General features: G+C 42.7%; 1 protein-coding gene across 8 annotated transcripts in view; it reads right to left on the bottom strand.

Moving 5' to 3' along the window:
• Positions 1–24,830, bottom strand: part of TRPC1 (transient receptor potential cation channel subfamily C member 1) — a 165,179-nt gene that overhangs the window by 124,545 nt on the left and 15,804 nt on the right. For all 8 annotated transcript variants that reach the window (XM_079777910.1, XM_079777903.1, XM_079777908.1 and 5 more), the window contains one exon: positions 18,991–19,193. In XM_079777910.1, the coding sequence (XP_079634036.1) occupies positions 18,991–19,193 (203 nt within the window). The remainder of the gene's footprint in view (positions 1–18,990; positions 19,194–24,830) is intronic.

Genomic DNA, 24,830 nt, shown 5'->3' on the forward strand with positions numbered 1-24,830 from the left:
ATATCAATCCTAAATGACACACTAGATCTGATAGAATTAATTGACATCTTCAGAACATTTCACCGCAAAGCCACAGAATATACATTCTACTCAAGTGCACATGACTCATTTGCAAAGACAGACCATATGTTGGGACACAGGCAAAGTCTATTCAAATTCAAGAGGTAGAAATCATATCAAGCATCTTCTCTGATCCCAGTGGCATAAAACTGGAAATCAACTAAAATAAAAAAATAAAAGAAAATCAAACACTTGGAGGCTAAATAGCATGCTATTAAACAATGATTGGGTAACCAGAGAGAACAATGAAGAAATAAAAAACATCATGGCAACAAACGACAATGAAAACACAACAACCCAAAATGTATGGAACACAGTGAAAGCAGTATTGAGAGGGAAGTACATAGCTGTACAGGCCTACCTCAAAAAACAAGAAAAAATGGTAATAAATTATCCAACCCTACAACTCAAAGAGTTAGAGAGCAACAAGAAAACTCCAGTGTAAGCAAAAGGAAGGAAATAATAAAGATCAGAGCAGAGATAAACGACATAGAGACCAATGAAACAATGCAAAAGATAAACAAAACCAAGAGCTGGTTCTTTGAAAGGATAAAGAAGATTTATTATCCTCTAGCCAGGCTCACCAAGAAGCAAAGTGAGAGGACCCAAATAAACCAAATCAGAAATGAAAGAGGTGAAGTAACAATCGATCCCACAGAAATACAAATAATTATGAAAAAATACTATGAACAACTCTATTCCAACAAAATGGACAACCTAGATGAAATGAACATATTCTCAGAAAAATACAAGCTCCCAAAAGTCAACTGAGAAGAATAAAAACACCAGAATAGGCCGACTGATAACTACAGAAAAATTGAAACAGCGATCAAAAATCTTCCAGCAAACAAAAGCTCTGGTCCGGACGGCTTTATAGGGGAGTTCTACCAAGCATTCAAAGAACTAAAACATATCTTCCTCAGATTATTACAAAAAATTCAAGAGGAAAGGACGCTTCCAAGCGCTTTCTCTGAAGCCAGCATTACCCTAATTCCAAATCCAGATAAAGACACCACAAAAAAAAAAGAGAACTACAGGCCAATATCCCTGATGAACATAGATGCTAAAATCCACAACAAAATTCTAGCAAATCGGATTCAGCAATACATTAGAAAGATAATACACTATGACCAAGTGCAATTTATTCCGTGGATGCAAGGATGGTACAATATCAGCAAATCAATAAATGTGATACACCACATAAACAAAGTGAGAGACAAAAATCACATAATCATATCAATTAATGCAGAAAAAAGCATCTGACAAAATCCAGCACCTTTTCTTGATAAAAACTCTCAGCAAGGTAGGAATAGAGGGATCATAAGTCAACATAATAAAAGCCGATCGAATAGCATGTGGCACAATACTGAGACATTGTCAAAAATCCCCTCCGAGAAGAACTTTCCCACCAAATGCAACATTCAAATTCATAATTTCTCTTAGTAATCTGTCTATGGCATTTATAGCATGACTGGATGGCATGGTGCATTCATCAATAATGAGAAGTTTGGCCTTTTTAATGGTTTTAGCAACTTCACTCTTTATATCGAGTCTAGAAATTGCAGTTTCATTTAATGGAACTGGTAATTTATATTGGGAATGAAAGGTTCTTCCATCAAGAAGTAAATTTGCAGCAATTCCTGTAGATGCTGTGGGTAAAACAGTACCACCACAAACTCTAATATAATGTATTAAAACTTTATAAAGATATGTTTTTCCACTACCACCTGGACCATCCAAGAAAAAGCATTTGGGGTGTACAGTTTGATCTTCGATGGCTGAAGTTATAGTCTGAAAGGCTGCCATATGTTCATCATTCAGAGAATTTATCAAAACATCTGCCTGTTGTCACTCATACGATTCATCACATGTATTTGTACTCATTTATAAAGGATAGTCCGGAAGTTTGAAATGTGAACATTTCATTCCATGCAATATGTCTACCTCTTGAATTTCGATAAGGGCATACATTTCACAGTTCACACAGGCACCTTCTCTTTGGTGTAAATTCCAACAAAAATCTTCCATAAAATAAGATTTAATCTCATCCCATAATTTGTCTGCATCAGAAGGACATCTAAACATATAAATGCAAAAAGTTGTCATAGTTGATTGGGCATATTAAGGGTGATTGCATCATCAATCGTATCTTTCCAGATAGTGTCAATGATTAATAATCCTCTATGTTTAGCAGCTTCACGAAATGTATCATAAATTACACCTCATACAGTTTGCAGATCATCAAAACTTATCACACCTTTTATATGCAGAAGCAAAAGTCTAAGGTAATATCGTTCTGGTTGCTAAAGCGCACAGTGAACAGTCTACTTAACACTTTATTCCCACCCTTTTGGCGTTTTGTCCACAAAGAATTATTAAACACATAATGTTGTGGAATCTCCCAATAATAATAATTATGTGTGTTGGAATTTTCTCTATTCAACAAAAACCAAGCCATCAAAGTCGAGTTATGCATTTTAACACTATCTAAAACTTTAGCAAAATCACTGGTATGAAAATACAAATTTCGTTCATTTGGCAAATGAATAGCTAATCTTGTGGTTGCATGAGATTGGTCATGCATTCACATTGCAAAAAGTCTCCAAACAGCCTTAGGAACACTAGCATAATTACAGTCAATGAAGTCCTGTACTTCGTCATGATCGATAATATTTTTTTCAAAAATTTGAATATTTGCACAATCGTGCCCTTTATAGACATATTTAAATAAATATTTGACACTCTTAATCGATGCGCAGACTTCAACGTTTATATGACAGTTATATTTAAGGCACAAATATAGGTTATAAGGGACAATCCAAGTTTTATCGACAACTTTATTTCCAATAGACATGGTGCTACCAGGTCTTTGTTTATATTTGGGATATCCATCAATACTGCCAATGGTCACATTTTGAAATTCTTTCGGATATCCCTTTGAACATTTTCCATTTTCCATACATGGATTATTTGGATTTTTATTCCACATGGTCCATGTACCATATTTGATTTTATAATTTGAAAAAGTTGAGGACACTGGTCTTCATCTGGAATTTCTGCCTTAACTATACAGTCGATGTCATCTGTTTGTAATTTGGATTCACTATCTAATAACAATAATATGTGAGCATGAGGCAATCCGTGTTTCTGAAATTCAATGACATGAATTTTAGCTATTACTTTGCCAAATAAATGGAATTTAAATAAATCATTTAAAAGAGCTTAATATTAAAAACTCTGGCTACCACGTCAGATCTGTTTTCAACTTTTTGCCAGCATTGTAAATTGTTTGTAATATCTTCCCATTTAGGGTTGCATGTCATGGTTATGAATAAATCAGGTTTGCCAAACTTCATTACAATTGCCATGGCATCCTGATATCGCTGCTGCATATTTCTGGGACTACCCTCAAAAGATGATGGAAGTATTATCATCTTACAAATCAGCACATTGTCATTTTCAGATCTAGATGTGAGATAATCCATCAAACCACTATTATTTTTCAACTCTCAACTTAGATTGATTTGCTTCAATGAAATTTATTCTATTGGCTTCCATTTTTTAATATGAATCGACAATAAACTGTTGAGTTAATTTTCCTGCATTTAAAATAGGAATGAACGTGTCCCACACAGAGAGATGAAATCCATAATACTGCATTTGTGTGACTCGTGTCCTTACATTTTGTCTAGTATTATTGTCGATTACACTGTTGTCTCTGAGTCTTAATGCAATATCCGTTCCCCTGCCTTTTTCACCATGTGGAAAAAGAATAGGATATGTCATTGCATCTAATGTAGGAAACAGGATACTGATTTGTTTCATTTTAGTGGCACTTGGATTGTTGGGATCTGGTTTACAATGAATGAGAAAGTCCCTTTCAAAAGGAGGTTCTCCATCTTCCTTTCTGAATATGACAGCAACCTCAGTTACGTGGGGAGAATTATATCTACCTGGGTCACTGTTATGACTGTATGTAATTGCCATTGTTACTTCCATGGGAACAATACCTTTTGCTGCTGCTTCAGATTGGGCTTCCTTTTCTACCTCATGTAGCATCTTGTATGATTTTTTTTTCCCATTCATTTATTTCATGAATGAGGTTGTTGATGTTGATTATGAGTCTTTCTGAGCAGCCTTGGTTTTCTGGCATTGCTTATCTTTTACTCATCACTTCAGCTGTATCTAAAATACAGAGTTGAGCAAACTTCCAAGAAACACCATCTGAAAGATGTAAAGTTCCAATATGGTGATAAACTTGTCCGTGTATTCTAAAACAGGATGGCCCATATCCTGATGGTGATGCAATATTTGCACCCACTGAAGCAAAAGCAAAAGAACTACTTATTGAACGAGTATTTTCCATGAAATTTTTATTGACAGAATCTTTATCATTAATTTTTTTAAATATGCTGGGTATTCTGGAAAATGTATATCATTTGGACAAACTTTATCTTTGCTACAACATTGAGTCTCTATGTTTTTCTCAGCTGTCCTCCAGGCCTCCCTTCCTCCTTTTTTCCCTCTCTCCTTCTTCCTCTTTCCCAGCTGGGAGGGGGTGGGGCCAGTGGGGGCAGCTCCACCCTCTGCCTGTGCTGGGGCCTCATTGTAAGAGAGGCTCCAAGAGCGAGCTGGGAGGGAAAGAAAGGGAGAAAAGCCTGTGAGCTGGTGGGCACTATGTGTGTCTGTGTGTGTGCAGTTGTGAGTGAGTGTGAGTGCCAAGCACTGCCTCTCCTGGCGCCCCCACAGAAGGGCCTGCACCACAGGCACCATGGCGACCCAGGACTCACTGCCACCAGGCGTGGAGAGGAAGAGAGACTTGGGACACCTTTGGGATGCAGTTTGAAGATACTGGGAGTCTCCAGAGGGGAGGACAACCTCTTCCATCCCTGCCTGTGGCTTTGGCTCACCTGCTCACTCCTGAGCACCACACGTGATTTGGGGAGGGGTTCGTGAAACATTTCAGTTCCTGGCCCCAGCAGGCCTCCCTTTCATCCAGGCCTCCTCAGGCCTAGTCTGTTTTGTTTCCATCTCTCCATCCCAGTCTCTGTCTCTCTCTGTTTTTCTCAGCAGTCCTCCAGGCCTCCCTTCCTCCCTTTTTCCCTCCCTCTCTCCCTCTTCCTCTTCCCTGGCTGGGAGGGGGCAGGGACAGTGGGGGCAGCTCCACCCTCTGCCCATCCTAGGGCCTCATTCTGAGAGAGGCTCCGAGAGCGAGCTGGGAGGGAGGAAAAGAAAGGGAGAAAAGGCTGTGAGTTGGTGGGCACTGTGTGTGTGTGTGTGTGTGTGCTGTTGTGAGTGAGTGTGAGTGCCGGCCCCGCCTCCCCTGGCCCTGCTGCCAAAAGTCCCCACCCATTGAGCCTACTGCACACACAGCTTGGCGTTTGGCCAAGCCTTCGGTCATTTTGGACGTTACAGACACTGGCTCTTTATATATATAGAAGTGTAATACACACACATCTATAATAATAACAGCATAATATGCTAATTAGGCCAGACGTCCTTCTGGACAACGTTCCAGATGAGGCTGGGGCTGCGAGGGAAGCCCAGGTCCCGGGTGCCAGAAGGAAGCCGGTGCCAGCAGCCAGGAGGAGGAAGGCCTACTCTTGCATGAATTTCATGAATCGGGCCAGAGTGCAAGAGTTACACTATCTGATTTTTAAACTTACTACAAAATTATAGTAATCACGACAAAGTAATATTGTTGTAAGGACAGACTTATAGAACAATGGAACAGAATAGATAGTCTAGAAATAAAACCCACACATATAAGCTCAATTAATTTTCAAAGATGTAAAGGTGATTCACTGGGGGAAACAATCATCTTTTCAACAAATGGTGCTGGAGCAAATAATTGGACAGTGCAAACACACACACACACACACACACACACACACACACACACACACAGCGAGAGAAAAAATAACCTAGATCTGTATCTCACACATACACAAAAATTTACTAAAAACAGATCATAGACTTAAATGTAATTCCTACAACTATGAAGACTGTATAAGAAAACAGGAAAAAAATCTTTGTGGACTTGAGTTAGACAAATATTTCAAGAGTATGACACCAAAAACACAATCCCCAAAAGAAAAAACTGACACATAGGACCACATCAAATTAAAAGCTTTTGCTCTTCAAAAGACACCAAGAGGAAAATGAAAATACAAGTCACAGACTGGGAGATATCTCTTGAAAACGATACACCTGATAAAGGACTTGTCTCCAGAATATTCAAAGGATGTTTTTACAACTCAATAATAAGACAAACAACTCAATTTTAAAATGGGCAAACAATTTAAATAGATACTTCATCAAAGTAGGTATATTAATGGCAGTAAAGCACATGATAAGATGCTTAACATAATACATGAAGAAGTAACTAAGATGGCAGCAGAGGTAAACGCCTGTATTCACCACCTCCCACAACTACATTTAATTACAAGTAAAATATAGAACAACCATCATCCAGAACTGACTGAATGCTGGCTGAATGGAAGTCCTACAACTACAGAAGTAAAGAGAAAAGCACATTGAGACTGGTAGGAGGGGAAGAGGCAGGGACCAGGCTGGACCAGCACCCACGTGTGCCATTTTTAATTGGGAGGGAGATTATCTCTGCGGAGGCCCCCCATTGGAAGCAAGGGGTCCCAGCCCCACAGCAGACCCCCAGCCCCGGCTCCCAGAACTGGGAATCAAAGTGCCTGTAATTACTGGCTGTAAAAACCAGCAGGAATTGGGGCTCAGTGACACGGAGGCTCTTGGAGACCCAGCTATTCTTCTTAAAGGGCTGGCACAAGAACTGAACTTACAAGGTCCCATTTCCTCTGAGCTCCAGTGCTGGGCGAGGTTCTGAGGGGTCCAGACACATATGAGGAGGAATAGAATTGTTTGGCATCAGGCCAGGATCTCGGGAGCGGTTTTCTCCCAGACAGAATTGCTTGCAGGGGTCATTGTTCCTGTGCTGGGACTGCCCCAATGGCAGGGCTGATTGGCAGCCATTTTTGTTTGCCCTACCCTGGTGATTCCCTGAGCCTGTGTCCCATCCAATTTGCAGCCCCACCCAACCTGTGTGCAGCGGATTTTGCATCTGAATGGCCTGCCTTGCTCAGGCTTCAGACTTTGCTAAAATCTCTCAAACAAACTACAGCTGGGTCATGGAGCCCCAAACGAATCAATAAAAGGCCCAAGACCCAGCACGAGCACCATTCTGCCTTGCTTCACAACTGGGCCTTGCCTGGGCACTTCCAAATCTAATACAAATAGAAGAAATTTGTATATCTCTCTGTAACTCCTGCTGGGTGGCCCCAGGCAGTGGCGACTTTGCGACTCTCTGGAAACCAAAGAGCCAGTGCACCCTGTCGTCAGTGAGAGACCATATCAGATTACAACTCTTCACATCCATAAGTGACACATCAAGGGGAAGACTCAGTGAGCACCAAAGCCCCATTGAAGCAAGTCCTGCTCCATATGGGTGTCTCCTGCACAGCAGCTCTCCCACTGTAGTCGCACTGGTCCTCACAGCCAATTGGCCTGGAGGTCCATTTCTCCCAGTGACACCAACAGCAATCAAGGCTCAACGACAACAAGACTGTGCACACAGCACACAAAGGAGTGTACTTAAGAGTGCCCAGCTCAAGTGACGGGGGAGGCTAAGCAACTGGGCCATATAGGACACCTACTACACAAGGCCACTCCACCAACTCAAGGAGACATAGCAGCTCTACCCAATACATAGAAACAAACACAGAGAAGCAGCCAAAATGCTTAGACAAAGAAAGGTGTCACAAATGAAAGAAATGGAAGAAAGCAAACTACTGGATATTGAGTTCAAAACCATGGTTATAAGGTTACTCAAGAATCCTCTTGAGACATCCAAGGGACTTAGTGAGACTTTCAAGGATCTTAGTGAGAATGCCAAACACATGAAAAAGGACCAGTCAGAAATTAAGCATACACAAACTGAAATAAAGAATAATTTACAGGGATTTGAATCTGTTGACAGTAGAGGATTCTGAGAATCAAATCACAGATTTGAAATATGAGAAAGGATAAAACACCCAATCAGCAGAGCAAGAATCCAAAAATATGAAGACAGTGTAAGGAGCCTCTGGGACAACTTCAAGGATACCAACATTTGCATTATGGGGGTGCCAGAAGAAAAGCAAAAGCAAGATACTGAAAACCTATTTGAAGAAATTACGACAGAAAATTTATCCTATCTGGTGAAAGAAACAGACTAACAAGTACAGAAAACACAGAGAGTACCAAACAAGAGGAACCCAAAGACACATCTTAATTAAAGTGCCAAGGGCTATAAAGACAAGAGAATCTTAAAAGCAATAAAAGAAAAGCAGTTAGTTACCTACAAGGGAGCGTCCATATGACCGTCAGCTGATTTCTCCTCAGAAACTTTGCACGCCAGAAAGGAGTAACAAAAAATATTCAAAGTGATGAATAGGAAGGACCTACAACCAAGATTACCCTACCGAGCAAAGCTATCATTCAGAATTGAAGGTCAGATAAAGAGCTTTGCAGATAAGAAAAATCTAAAGAAGTTCATCACCACCAAACTAGTATTGCATAAAATGTTGAAGAGTATTCTTTAAGAAGAGGAAGGAGAAGAGGAGGGGGAAAAGATAAAAATATGGACAATAGAAAGGGAATAAATACATTATCTATCAAGAATTGAATCTAATAATCAAAATAAATGAATAAGAAATCTTATGAAGAGATTAAACTGGTGAATAAAATAGAATCAGAGGCATGGAAATGGAACAGACTGACAATTCTCAGAGGGGAGAGGGGGGCGGAAAGAGATTAAACAAAGTTATTAAATGCCTATATGCACTACCTATGGACACAGACAATAGGCTGGCGAAGGCCTAGGGTGGGGCGGGAACTGGGTGGAGGGAGGAAATTGGGGGGTGAGGAGGAGAGAAAGAGGGACATCTGTAATATTATCAACAATGATTTTTTAAAAAGAAAAAAACATGAAGAAAATGCAAATTAAAACCACAATTGGATACTGCTACACTTCTGCTAAAGTGGCTACGATAAAAAAGACTAACTATATTGATGCTGTTGAGTATATAGAGGAATTAGAACCATCATACATCACTGGTTAGAATGTAAAATAATACAACCCCTTTAGAAAAGTTTGGCAGTTACCTCAAAAGTGAAACATACATTTACCATACAACCCAGTAATTCTACTACTAGGTATCTACCAAACAGAAATAGAAACATACGTCCACACAGAGACTTGTATATCATTGTGTATTGCCAAAAACTAGAAATAACTCAAATGTCCATCAACTAATGAATGGATAAACAAAACGTTATTCCTTACAGTATACTACTCAACAATTTAAAAAAAACAAGCTACTAACATATTCAACAATATGGATGACCCTAAAAAATTATGCTAAGTGAAAGAAGCTACTGACATAAATCAACATATGGATTATATTTATGTAACATTTTTAGAAAAGAAAAAACTATATAGACTGAAATAGACTGGGGACCAGTTGCAACAACAGTGTGATTGTTTGGAGCCTGGGATGGAAGCAGGAATTGGGCGTAAGACAACTTTTTTTCAAGTAATGAAAATGTTAGAATACTAGATGATGATGATGGTATCCTATCTAATAAAGAGGGAATATGCTAATTGACCCTCATGCCATCGCATAGATGGCGGCACCAACAGCCAATAAGGAGGGGATATGCTAATTTACTGCCCCGCCCTCAAGGATGGAGGCACCCACAGCCAATAAGGAGGGAATATGCTAATTGCTGCCACTCTCTCAAAGAGGGCGGCACCCACAGCCACAAGATGGCGGCGCCCAGTCCCCTCAGCACCGCGGGGGCAGCAGGTGGGCCCAGCCACTCCATGCGACTGCCTCCAGAGTTCCCCAGCCCCCTCTCCCCGCCAGCCACCCAGGGCCGCCCAAGGCTCAGGTAACCAGGGCTGGCCAAGGCTTGCGCTGCCGGCAGTGGCGCAAGCAGAAGTGTGATGGGGCGTCGCCTTCACCTGATCCCCAGGTCGCCTCCCGCCCCTGAGGGCTCCCGCACTGAGAGGGGGCAGGCTGGGCTGAGGGAGCCTCCCCTCCAGTGCATGAATTTTCATGCACCGGGCCTCTAGTCTATATATACACTGAGTGGCCAGATTATGATGGTCTCTGAACACATAATAATCTGGACATTCAGTGTATATCCTATATAATAAAAGGCTAATATGCAAATGTTACCGTCGACCAGGAATTTGACCAGCAGGCAGGCCGGCCAACACCTATGCACGAATTTCGAGCACTGGGCCTCTAATATATATGTACTAGAGGCCCAGTGCTCGAAATTCGTGCATAGGGGTGTCCCTCAGCCCAGCCTGCACCCTCTCCAAATTGGGACCCCTTGAGGGCAGTTGAACATCCTCTCAAAATCCAGGATTGCTGGCTCCCAACCACTCGCCTGCCTGCCTGCCTACCTGATTGCCCCTAAGCACTTTTGCCTGCCAGCCTGATCACCCCCTAACTACTCCCCTGCCAGTCTGATCCACGCCTAACTGCTCCCCTGCTGGCCCGATTGCCCCTAACTGACCTCCCCTGTCACCTGGCCACCCCTAACTGCCCTCCCCTGCCAGCCTGGTCACCCCCAATGGTCCTCCTCTGCAGACCTGGTTGCCCCCAACTGCCCTCCCATGCAGGCCAGTTTGCCCCCAACTTCCCTCCCCTGCTGGCCTGATCACTCCTGCCTGCCTCTGCCTCAGCCCCCACAACCATGGCTTTGTCTGGAAGGAAGTCGAATGCCCAGAAGATGGCTGGTTGACCCAATTTTATTAGCATATTACCCTTTTAATAGTATAGATAGATTATCCTATCTAATAATAGAGTAACATGTAAATTACCATCGCTCTGCTACGCCCATGATTGGGCGGCGGGAGGCTGGGGGGCGGGACTCGGGGTGGCCTATCAGGCCATTGAGAGGCACAGATCCGCTGCCACTGAGGGGGCTACCCTGCTGTTGAGAGGCGCAGGAGGCGGGACTCCCACCCCTCCCGCCCCCTGTGCCTCTCAACGGCCAGATCCGTGGCCGCTGAGGGGGCCTGCTGCGGATACCCAGCTGTGCCTCTCAACGGCAGGGTAGCCAGGTGTCCGCGGCAGCCCCCCTCAGCGGCCGCGGACCATCAAAAGCATGGGAGCTGGGTGCCTGTCTGCTCCGGCACCAGCGGACAGGCACCCAGCTCCACCGCGACAAGCGAAAGCATGTAGGGGACCCTACACATGCATGATTCAATCATGCACTGGGCCTCTAGTATAGGATATGATTGTTTAATGGCGGGGGGAGCCTTTTTCAGCAGGAGGAGATGCTCTTGGCAGACAAAAATATATAACCCCTATATCTGGACTAATAGCCAGCCATATGCACTATACTGCCAAACCAGTTATTAAAAAATTGAACCGCTTTCTTACACCTTACACCAAACAGTGTTGCCCTTAAAACCCCTCCTCAGCCCCCACCTTAGGTTCTGCCTTCGCAGTTCACCCAGATTAGGTTCTGATTTGTTGGTTTCCATGCCAATCAGCGTCAAAAGCTCCGCCTCCTAGGCAGCCATTTGCTCCTCACACTTCACCCACATTTGGTTCTGATTAGTCAGTTTCTATGCCAGTCAGCATCAAAAGCTCCACCTCCTAGGCAGCCATTGGCTCCTCTGGGAAATCCAGAACGGCCCCGCCTTCATGTTGGTGCCAGCCCTTCAGTCATGACCCCAATCCGCTACCGGATGTATCTCTGGCCTCTCTGAGAAGCAGCACCTCAGGTCTGTGCTGGTCGCAATTTTGAATTCTCATCCCTGACCTAACCTTTTTTCAGTTCAAGCTCCGTGAAAGCAAGCATTTGTCTTGTTCATTCTTAGTTCACTCATATACTTAACCTGTGTCTATACATCTATGCTAGCACTGTATGGTGAACAGTTGGTCGTTTCAGTTGTCACAGTCACTGCCTTGTTATATGTATAGATGGGCCACTGGGGCTGCTTCCAAATTTTGGCTACTGTAAATAACACTGCAATGAACATAAGAGTGCATGTATTTTTCAGAATCAGTGTTTTGGGTTTCTTTGGATATATTCCCAGAAGTAGAATTGCTGAGGCATAAGGCAGTTCCATTTTTAATTTTTTGAGGTAACTCCATACTGTTTTCTATAGGCTGCAGTAATCTGCATTCCCAGCAATAGTGCATAAGGGTTCCCTTTTCTCTGCAACCTTGCCAGCACTTGTTGTTTGTTGATTTATTGATAGCCATTCTGCCAGGTGTGAGGTGATATTTCATTATTGTTTTAATTTGCATTTCTCTGATGATTAGTAATGTTGATCATCTTTCCATATGTCTGTTGGCCCTCTCTACATCCTCTTTGGAGAAATGTCTATTTAGGTCTTCCACCATTTTTTAATTGAAGCTGAGTTTTTTAAGTTCTTTGAAATTTTGGATATTATCTCCTTATCTGATGTGTCATTGGTAAATAATGTTCTCCCATTCAGTAGGTGGTCTTTTCATTTTGTTAATGGTTTCCTTTGTTGTGCAAAAACTTTTTAATTTGATGTAGTCATATTTGTTTATTTTTCCTTTTGCTTCCCTTGCCTGAGAAGATACATCAGAAAAAATATTACTCAGAGAAATGTCCTAGATTTTATTGCCTACATTTTCTTCTAGGATTTTTATGGTTTTGAGTCTAACATTAAGTCTTTATTTTTAGTTTAATCTTGTGTATGGTATAAGAAGGTGATCTAATTTCATATTTTGCATGTATCTGTCTAATTTCCAAACACCATTTACTGAAGAGACTATCTTTTTTTCTTTAATCTTTATTGTTCCAATTATTACAGATGTTCCTCTTTTGTCCCCCTACAGCTCCCCTCCACCCGGTTCCCAACCCACTTCAGGCCTTCCCACACACACACTGATCTAGTGCATAGGTGTAAGTTCTTTGTCCAATCTCTTCCAGCACCCCCCACAACTCCTTCTCCCTGAGAATTGTCAGTCTGCTCCATTTCCATGCCACTAATTCTATTACATTCACCAGTCTGTTCTGTTCATCAGGTTTTTTATTCATTTGATTTTTAGGTTCACTTGTTGATAGATATGTATTTGTTGTCACTTTGTTGTTCATAACTTTTTATCTTTACCTTTTTCTTCTTACTCCTCTTCTTAGAGAATACCCTTCAGCATTTCATATAATAGTGGTTTCGTGGTGATGAACTCCTTTAGCTTTTTCCTATCTGTGAAGCTCTTTATCCAACCTTCAATTTTAAATGATAGCTTTGCTGGGTAGAGTAATCTTGGTTGTAGGTCCTTGCTATTGATCACTTTGAATATTTCTTGCCACTCCCTTCTGGCCTGCATAGTATCTGTTGAGAAATCAGCTGACAGTCATATGGGTACTCCCTTGTAGGTAACCATCTGTTTTTTTCTTGCTGCTTTTAATATTCTTTGCCCTTGGCATTTTAATTATGATGTGTCTTGGTGTGGTCCTCTTTGGATTCCTCTTGTTTGGGGTTCTCTGTGCTTCCTGGACTTGTAAGTCTATTTCTTTCACCAGGTGGGGGAAGTGTTCTGTCATTATTTCTTCAAATAGGTTTTCAATATCTTGCTCTCTCTCTCTTCTTCTGGCACCCCCATAATTTGGATGTTGGTACGCTTGAAGTTGTCCCAGAGGCTCCTTACACTATCGTGATATTTTCGGATTCTTTTTTCTTTTTGCTTTTCCCGTTGGGTGGTTTTTGCTTCTTTGTATTTCAAATCTTTGACTTGATTCTTGGGACCTTCTAGTCTGCTGTTGAATCTCTGTATATTATTCTTTATTTCAGTCATTGTATGCTTAATTTCCGATTGGTCCTTTTTCATATCCTTGAGGGTCTCACTAAATTTCTTAGAGGTTTCTAGAAAATTCTTGAAAAACCTTATAACTGTGGTTTTGAACTCTATATCCAGTATTTTGCTTTCATCCATTTCTTTCATTTGTGACTTCTTTGTCTCTGCATTTTGGCTGCTCCCCTGTGTTTGTTTCTATGTACTGGGTAGCTGCTAAGTCTTTTTGAGTGGACAGAGTGGTCTTGTGTGGTAGGTGTCCTATAGGGTCCAGTGGCTCAGCCTCCCCAGTCACCTGAGGTGGACATTGTTGGTGCACCCCTTTGTGTCTTGTGTGCACAGTCTTGTTGTAGTTGAGCCTTGATTCCTGTTGGTATCACTGGGAGGAATTGACCTCCAGGTCAATTGGCTGTGATGACCAGCTGTATCTACATTGGAAAATCTGTTGCACAGGAGACACCCTTATGGGGCAGGACTTGCTTCAGTGGGGATTTGGTGCTCACTGAGTCTGCCCTTTGAGTGTGTCTCTTATAGATGTGAAGAGTTCTAATCTGCTATGGTCTCATTCTGACCACTGGGTACACTGCTCTTGGATTCCCAAGGAGGTGCAAAGTCAGCCACTGTCTGGGGCCTCCCATCAAGGACATCTGCAGATTCCTCCTCTTTGTATGGGGTTTTGAAGTGCCCAGATGAGGCCCAGCTGTAAAGCAAGGCAGGCTGCTGCTGCTGTCAGGCTTTGGGCCTTCTTTTGGAAGTTCTGGGGCTCTCTGACCCAGCTTCAGTTTGACAGGTTTTAGGAGGAGAAAGGACAGGCCATTCACATGCAAAAGCTAATGCTCACAGCTTGGGTGGGGTTGTAAATTGGGTGGGGCGGGGTCTCTGGGAATCACCAGGGCAGAGCAAACAGCAATGGCTGCCAGTCAGCCCTGCACCAGAGAGGTCCCTGGGTCTCAGTGTCCCGTGCCCTTGTGCAGGAACAATGATTGCTGCGAGCACCTCTGAGAGAAAGCCACCCTCACATTCCTGTCCTGATGCCAGACAGTCCAGTTTCTCCCCGTATGTGTCTGGGTCCCCAGAGTCTCGCCCGGAACTGGAGTTCAGAGCAAGCGGGAGCTTGTATCTACCTCCCGATTAAAAGAGCAGCACATCCAGGTGCCAGCACTTTCCGCGCCTCCGCACCCCTTACCGGTCTCAATGGGCTTTCTTCACCTCTCTAGTTGTGGAACTTCCACTCAGCCAGTTTTCCCGCAGTTCTGGGTGGTAGTTGTTCTGCCTTTTAGTTGTAATTTTGATGTGGTTGTGAGAGGCAGCAAGTACAGGTGTTTACCTATGCCGCCATCTTGGTTCTCTGTATAGAGTATCTTTACTCCATTGTATGCTCTTACATCATTTGTCATAGGTTAATTGACCTATGGTGTGGGTTTATTTCTGGGCTGTCTATGCTGCTCCATTGGTTTTTACTAGTATGTCTGTTTTAATGCCAGTACCATGCTGTTTTGACTGAGGAGTCACATTTCTAACTAATGAGAATATTAGCTGTTAAGACACAGATGTAGAACATCAAACTGGTAATAGTGGTTAGTTCTGTAGAGGAGAGAAAAATTAAAGTTGGTCAGGAGACTGCTGACCAAAATTAAAGTTAGGAGTTTTATAAGGATTTAAGGACTTATTCACGCATTACTTTTATAACTAAAATATGTACTTTTTAATAAAAGAATTCCATATTCCTAAGATTACTCTAGTATTATATATATAGATCACTGATTTTCTCAATGTCAACATTCTATTCTCTTGGGAGATATGTACTAGGTTTTACAAATTCAATTGTTTTCAGGGACTAAGTGGGTAATAACATGAGTAAAACTGAGTGTACCTAAGACTTACAGACATTCAAATTCAAAATTATAAAATACTTTGTACAGATTAAACAAAACCCTTCTGCAAATTAAATATAATTGGCAGTCCTTTATTTTGCTACCTCTCCCAATTTCAGTGTTTCTCAACTTGTTGAAATTGCCTTCCTTTAAATAATAAAGATCCTAAATCTCCCTTAACCTTTTGCACTCGGATATTGAGTGTGACTCGACACGGTTAGCATTAGAATAAAGGAATCAAGAAAAAAACAAGCAAGTGCAAAGGGTCAATGTTATTTGAAATTTTGAGACTAAAACCAAATCACAGCAATTATATACTGAAAATGGTTTTCTAAACTCAATGATCCACCACGCTTCCATAACCCACTTATAATTACTGCCCCTAGACCTTATCCTCGTCTGAAATTTCACCATCTCTGAAATTTAAAAATACAGATTGCCTCACTTCCTTAATTCTAACATTAACTCTTCAACTTCACTGACCCTACTCTCTTTTTACTTGTTTTGTTAGTCTCCTTTTCTTCTGCAGGTTTTCTTAGCAATTCCTGAAAATGACTTCAGTTCGGACCTTTACTTTTCCTATAACTGTTTTCTCAAACTCTTCTGCAAATATATCAAACCATTTGCAGTTCTCCTAATAAACTACAATCACAAACTGTACTTTCTGCATTAAATGCCTTTTACCTTTTAATTCTTATTCAGGCTTAAAACCTGCACTCAAGCCACAGCTCCTATACAAACTTTCAGAAAAAGCCAGGCATTGTTCTTGCCACTCCAAACCAAGCCGGGCAGCGTTCTTTCCAGTCCCAACCCACCACCCAATCAGCTCCAACTACAAACATTTAACAAGCAAACTATTTGGAAAATATTTATAGTTAATATTAAGAAAGGATTTTAAAACTAGAAGTACCCTTAAAGATAATTTCTTCTTGTCATTTCACAGATTAGTCATTTTAAAACTAAAAAGGTAAATAATATAGTCAGCTGTCAACCAGATCTTATCAAAGAGAAACATAGGCCTCATTGTAAAATAGATTTGAAAATAGAAAAAAATATTCCAGTTTGACCTCTGCACATACACATTAAATTGATTTCCAGGAGACTTTCCCAATTTATGGATTTGTGACTGTCAATGCACCAAAGATCTGTTCTTAAGATGAGGAAACAGAGAGGGTGGATATTTTACAGTTTTAAAGCTAATTTCATATACACTGTACAATAATCCTTAATTGAAAACAGCTTGTCAATAGTCTGCCTGGGACTTCGAGACCACATATTTCATAGTAAATGTGTCTGTGCTTATACTGAAAATTAGACTCTCAAATCTGGCCCAGAACCATACACCTTATTCAATATGTGTGACCTTATTCAACTTGTCCAGGATGGGGTACTTTCTTGTTTATTCATTCCTCAGTTGTTCTTTCTATTTTCAACTGGGGAGAATCAGAAGAGAAATAGACTTAAATATGTACTATATGAGAGGGGAAGTAAGAGGCATTACAGGTTAATATTTAGTCAGATAGTAAATAATCCTAATATATAAAAGGCCAGGGGCCATCACAACTGATACAACCGGACGGACAACTGAACACAGGCTGCGTGGGGCGACAATGCTGGCAGGGGGGTTAGTGAGGGATGACCAAACAACTGAACAGCAGGCTGGTTAGGGCAACCAGGCTGGCAGGGGGGGCAGTTGGGGGTGACCAGGACAGTGGGGGGGGCAGTTAGGGGTGACCAGGCAGTGTGTGGGGGGGGGCAGTTGGAAACGTCCAGGCCGGCGGTGGGGGGCAGTTAGGGGCAATCAGGTCAGCAGGCAGAGGCGGTTAGGGATGGTCAGGCTGGCAGGGGAGGCAGTTAGGGGCAATCAGGCAGGCAGGCAGGTGAGCAGTTAGGAGCCAGCAGTCTCAGATTGTGAGAAAAATGTCCGACTGCCGGTTTAGGCCCAATCCAGGCAGTCGGACATCCCCTGAGGGGTTCCAGATTGGAGAGGGTGCAGGCTGGGCTGAGGGAACCACTAACCACCCCCATACGAATTTTGTGCACCAGGCCTCTAGTCCTATCTAATAATAGAGTAATATGCAAATTAGGCATCACTCCGCAACAAAAATGGCGACCCCCCCATACCCACAAGATGGCGGCGCCCAGTCCCCTCAGCCCCGCTGCTGGAGTGTCTGGCCTGTCCCACCAGCAAACAGAGCACTGAGAGCAGGGCATGGTTGCTTCCTTAGTGCTGCGGCAGCGGGAAGCCAACAGGCCCTGCACATACGGAGCCGGCGGAGGAGCAGGGCCTGTCGCCAGGGCAATTGGGAAGATACCAGTGCCAGCAGAGCAGGGCATAGCAGCTTCCTGATCTCGGCAGCAGGGAAGCCGCCATGCCCTGAAAAGCCGGGCATGGCGGCTTCCTTAGTGGGGCAGTGGCAGGGAAGTCCCCAGACATGGCAGACAGAGCCAGACAGCAGGGCTTGGGGGCTTCCTTAGTGGGCAGTGGCGGTGGGAACACCCCCAGGCCCCGCAGACAGAGCCTGGACAACAGGGCATGGGGGCTTCCTTAGTGTGTCCGTGTCTGGGAAGCCCCCAGGCCCGGCAGACAGAGCACACTGCAGGGCACTGGGGCTTCCTTCACATGGCACATGGCAGCCGCAGGCAGAGAGCGACAGCAGGGCATGGGGGCTTCATCTCCATGGCTGCAGGGAAACCTCCAGGCCCCGCAGAGAGCAGAGAACCATGGGGAGTGGGCCTAAGCCCACTTAGGATGTCAGTAGGACATCCCCTGAGAGCTCCTGGATTGTAGAGGGTGCAGGTTGGGCTGAGGGACCCCCCATGCATGAATTTCGTGCACCGGGCCTCTAGTTTTTCTTATAAAAGGATATCCTTCTACTATTTGGAAATTCTCTTAGACCAATAAATTCTATTTCTAAAAAGCAAACAGTGCCCCCCAGCTCCCATAGGCATGAGTATGAAATAAATCTTATTCATAATTTGAAGAAGTTTCCTAATTATTCATCATTTAGTAAACATTTCTAAACATGCAGAACTTATTGTATTAAGCAAAGGAGCTAGAAGTTTGGCTTTTACAAGTCATCCCAGTACCATATTTCTTAAAAGCTACATAGAAAGAGCAATAAAACATTTCATTGGCATGCATCCCACAGCATCACACATCTATTTGTCAAAAATCTTAATTTTCTAACCTGGAATGTCGGAGGCTGTCCTTTTTGTTTTTTGCAGAACACAATGTGCATTCACAGCCAACTGCATGGGGCTTCGGTAGAGACACATCCTGTTTTAACAGCATTGTAAGAATTTCATAGTTGTTACGATGAGCAGCTAAAATGACAGGTGCAATGTCCATAGTTGTTGAATACTCAGGATTCTGAATCTGCTCCATTAGTTTCTGAAAAATATTTATATAAATGTTCAAAAGTTATTAGTGACTTCATAAAAACAATTGTTTGAAGGATAAAATGAAAAAAAATTGGAAAGCACAAAGAACATAATTATTTTAATGAATAAGATAAACATTTTGCCAGGATGAAATTTTTTTGAAACTTTTAAAACTTAATTTTAATTAATAAATGTAATATAATAATGACAAATAAAATCTTCAATAGAAAACATTCATATAAATAACGTTCTGCTTTCCTAACAAAAAAGAATATCTAGAGAAATACATTAGGAAAAAGTATTTAATTTTCAAAAGATTATGGAAACATGCATAAGGGTAAAGAACAGGAATTTTAGAAAAAGAATAAAATGAAAAAAACAGAAATGTTAAAAATAAGCAGAGCATAAATGCTTGAGAAAAACTTTAAAAATTCCACCTCTGTGGCAAACTTTGTCACACTGATAGCAATGAAGCTACTTAAAAGGGATAAGTAAATAGGAAGCACTCTTTATTTTGTACTAGAGGCCCAATGCACAAAATTCGTGCAAGGGGCTCAGCCCTCCCAGCCCCACCTTCATCTGGAAGGTCATCTGGAAGGACAGCCCTTCGGAAGGTTGCTCGGCTGTCTGGTATAATTAGCATATTATGCTTTTATTATTATAGATAATTATCTATATATTCTCAGTCATTACCTCTATTACTTCTGTTACAAATGCACAAAAACACTATCATAGCTAATATAGCCACTTTACACTTATCATTTCATTTAATTCCCAGAGTACCCTGCAGCACTGAGCAGTATTATCCCAAGAAGAAACTGAGACTCAAAGAAGTTAATGTGCCTGAGGTACACAATAGAATGGCAAACTGCAACGCAAAAACCAGATTTATATTACTCTGGAGCCTGAGCACCTTCACTACATGGGCTCATGGGGCTAATGATGGCATGACACGAAGCAAAAATCATTAGCAAAAAAAGAATCAGGGTTGCCCTAGCCAGTTTGGCTCAGTGGATACGGCAGCAGCCTGTGGACTGAAGGGTCCCAGGTTCTATTCTGGTCAGGGGCAAATGCCCAGGTTTGGAGCTGGATCCCCAGTAGGGAGTGTGCAGGAGGCAGCGGATCAATGATTCTCTCTCATCATTGATGTTTCTATCTCTCCCTCTCCCTTCCTCTCTAAAATCAATGAAAATACATTTTAAAAAAAGAATCAGTGTTAAATAAAAAGGGTGACTGTTTCATGACTATTGCATATTCTTTCCACTACTCACTTTTTCACAGAGGTTTCCCTGAGAGTTGTTAGCTGAGCAAGTTCATGGTTTGTTATATAATTTTTACTAACATTGTAAAAGTAGTGCACATACGTTATAAAATATTTGAGAAATATAGAAAAACAGAAACAATACAAATACCCATAATTCCTACTACCCAAAAACCATTTTATAGTATTCCTTTCTGGGCCTTTATCTTTGGCATAAATAATTTGGCACCAAATAATTAAAACAATGGTCCCTAATATTTTGAAGATCAAGGATACTTTTAATAATCGCATAAAGCTATAGCCCAGAATCTTCTGGAAAAAAATCATGTACAGAATCCTGCATGAAATGTAAGGAATTTCACAGATCATATTTTCAAGACATTTTATTATGCTAGTTTAAATAATATTATCACAAACATCTTTATGAATACAGCTTTTTTATTTTTTATTTATATATACATTTTTTTATTGATTTCAGAGAGGAAGGGAGAAGGGAAGAGAAATAGAAACATCAATGATGAGAGAGAATCATTGATCAGCTGCCTCCTGCACACCCCACATTGGGGGTCTAACGTGAAACCTGGGCTCTGACCCGGAATCAAACCGTGACCTCCTGGTTGATGTTCAACCAGAGCCATGCCAGCTGGATGAATACAGTTTTTTAAAAAAAAATTTAGGATTATCTCATTAACATAGAACCCCCTAAAGTGGAATTATAGATCAAAAGGCCACAAACAGTTTCGAAGTTCTTGATAAATATTACCGAAGTCCTTTAATAGCTTATGTTACCAATAATATAGGAATGTACCCATCTCATTCTTAAGGTTTACTTACCAGTATGATCACTCTCAGTTTATGAATAAAAAATAGTATCATGAAATATTTACTTTCCTTTGATTACTGGTAAATTTTAATATTTTCTAACATACATATCCAGTTTTGGCCCTCTTTTATGAATAGTTTGTTTATATACTTGTCATTTATTTAGTGGGGATTTCAAATTAATAAATTTATTTAAAATTCTAGAGAAATCTAAGAACATATCCCTTTTCCCTCTTATTATTGGTTATAAAAAGTAGAAAATTAGCTTGGCCACTCTTCCTCTCTAAAAATCAATAAAAACATATTATTTTAAAAAGAAGGTTATATTCAGTCCTTTAAGAGAAAAATGGTCCTCATTTTTCCTGAAACATTTAACTATATAAAAACTCAAAGACATAGCTAAAAGTTCTTAATTTCATTGTTGATAATATAATCTACATGCTAAAAAAAAAACTCTGTATATGAAAGTCAAAATGTATTAACCCTTTGCACTCACTTGCTTTTTTCTCAATTCCTTTATTCTAATGCTAACCGTGTCAAGTCACACTCGACATCCAAGTGCAAAAAGTTAAAATACAATTTTGATAAGCCAATAATACAGAATGAATTCACTGAAATGGTTAAAAAATACCCTATCTAATAAAAGAGCAATATGCAAATTAACCATCACTCCGCTACACCCACAAGCCACGCCCACCAGCCACACCCACCAGCCAATCAAGAGTGATATGCAAATTAACCCAACCAAGATGGCAGTTAACTTGCATATCCAGGCGCAGAGTGAAAACTGAAGACAGTGGAGAAGGAAGCCAAGCACTGCAGAAGGGAGCAAAGCTGCAGAGAAGTAAGCAAGCGGGGTGGTGGAGAAAAGAGGGAAGCAGGCGGGGCGGGGGAGAAGGGAGTGAGCGAGGCAGCGGAATCGGGAGGGAGCGAGGCAGCGAAGACGGGTGGGAGTGAGGCAGAGGAGACGGGTGGGAGCGAGGCAGCAGAGAAGGGAGTGAGCGAGGCAGAGTAGACAGGTGGGAGCGAGGCAGCGGAGACAGGAGGGAGCGAGGCAGCGGAGACGGGAGGGAGCGAGGCAGCGGAGACGGGAGGGAGCGAGGCAGAGGAGACGGGTGGGAGGGAGGCAGAGGAGACGGGAGGGGGCGAGGCAGCGGAGACGGGAGGGAGCGAGGCAGCAGAGACGGGTGGGAGCGAGGCAGCAGAGACGGGTGGGAGCAAGGCAGCAGAGACGGGTGGGAGCGAGGCAGAGTAGACGGTGGGAGCGAGGCAGCGGAGATGGGTGGGAGCGAGGCAGAGTAGACGGTGGGAGGGAGGCAGAGGAGACGGGAGGGGGCGAGGCAGCGGAGACGGGTGGGAGCGAGGCAGAGGAGACGGGAGGGGGTGAGGCAGCGGAGACAGGTGGGAGCGAGGCAGAGGAGACGGGAGGGAGCGAGGCAGAGTAGACGGTGGGAGCGAGGCAGCGGAGACCGGAGGGAGCGAGGCAGCGGAGATGGGAGGGAGCGAGGCAGCGGAGATGGGTGGGAGCGAGGCAGCAGAGACGGGTGGGAGCGAGGCAGAGGAGACGGTGGGAGCGAGGCAGCGGAGACCGGAGGGAGCGAGGCAGCGGAGACGGGAGGGAGCGAGGCAGAGGAGACGGGAGGGAGCGAGGCAGAGTAGATGGTGGGAGCGAGGCAGCGGAGACCGGAGGGAGCGAGGCAGCGGAGACGGGTGGGAGCGAGGCAGAGTAGACGGTGGGAGCGAGGCAGCGGAGACCGGAGGGAGCGAGGCAGCGGAGACGGGAGGGAGCGAGGCAGCGGAGATGGGTGGGAGCGAGGCAGCGGAGATGGGTGGGAGCGAGGCAGCGGAGATGGGTGGGAGCGAGGCAGCAGAGACGGGTGGGAGCGAGGCAGCGGAGACGGTGGGAGCGAGGCAGAGGAGACGGTGGGAGCGAGGCAGCGGAGACGGGAGGGAGCGAGGCAGCGGAGACGGGTGGGAGCGAGGCAGCAGAGACGGGTGGGAGCGAGGCAGAGTAGACGGTGGGAGCGAGGCAGCGGAGACGGGAGGGGGCGAGGCAGCGGAGACCGGAGGGAGCGAGGCAGCGGAGACGGGAGGGAGCGAGGCAGAGTAGACGGTGGGAGCGAGGCAGCGGAGACGGGAGGGAGCGAGGCAGCGGAGACGGGAGGGAGCGAGGCAGCGGAGACGGGTGGGAGCGAGGCAGCGGAGATGGGTGGGAGCTTCGCTCAGGCTGCAGGAAGCCCTATTCTTGCAGGAATATTCCTGCAATGGGCCGCTAGTATGTAAAATATTTGACATTGCCTGTCTAGAAGTAATAGGCTATTAAAATTTGATCTTGCTGTCTCTGGAAGAATTCAAACAAACGCTTGTTTGTTAGCAATAAAGTAGAAAGTGTTCTTTTACTGAGCAGGTGAAGACTACCACAGCCTTGCAACACAAGATTCAATTGGTAGTAGTAATGGTAATGAAATAATAGCAGTCATTTGCTCCAATAACACCCTTTCCCCGCCAAGAAAGTAAATGGGTTTAAATGCTAGAAAGTGGAACAGGTATACCAAAATATAAGAGTAACTGCAGGACAGATGACAGAAAATTGAACAGGATTATAGATATTTCTGATCCTTGGACAAGGGCTATATTCTTAGCCCTTTTTTTTCTCTATTCCTGTGGTTTCTTACCACCAGTTACACTAGTTTATACAATCCTCTGGAAAAAGTCACACACAAACTTTTTTTTTTTTTAATATATTTTATTGATTTTTTACAGAGAGGAAGAGAGAGAGGGATAGAGAGTTAGAAACATCCATGAGAGAGAAACATGGATCAGCTGCCTCTTGCACACCCCCTCCTGGGGATGTGCCCGCAACCAAGGTATATGCCCTTGACCGGAATCGAACCCGGGACCCTTGAGTCCGCAGGCCGACGCTCTATCCACTGAGCCAAACCGGCTTCGGCCACACAAACTTTTTAATAGTCTAGATTTCAGTAGAATATTTCAGTTAATACATGATAAAGTATGCAATTTAGCAGTTTCTCATTGTTCTCAGATAATGCCAAATAATCTACAAGCAATTTATAATTATTTCTTAAACAATACTTTTCTACTGAGTATAGCCAGTTTACACTCCAGCAGTTTGCTTGTTTCACTACATCCTCACCAATAATGAATAATATAATTTTAAAATTTTTGTATACAACCAATATCCCATTTTAAAGGCATAATTTATCTGACTGATAATGAATATCTTCCTAATTACAAAAGCAATAAAGAAAAAGAAAAATAGTTTTAAAAAATCCTTAATTTGGCAATAAGATGGCTACCACTAGGTAACATTTTGCTACATTTCCATACAGTTCCTTTTCTATGCATATTTTTAACCTTGGATCATATTACATATACAGTTTACTATTCTCATTTTTGTCACTTCCTAGATTTTATTTTTCCATGTTCCTAAATATTCTTTTAAAAGTGCCATTTAAATATATAATAATTATTTATATTTCCAACTTTCTATTTTAAAATATTTAGGTTTTTTTCACTACTACAAGATTACAATTAACATTTTTA

Source organism: Cnephaeus nilssonii, assembly GCF_951640355.1.
Source record: "Cnephaeus nilssonii genome assembly, chromosome: 7".
In the NCBI taxonomy this organism is placed as follows: Eukaryota; Metazoa; Chordata; class Mammalia; order Chiroptera; family Vespertilionidae; genus Cnephaeus; species Cnephaeus nilssonii.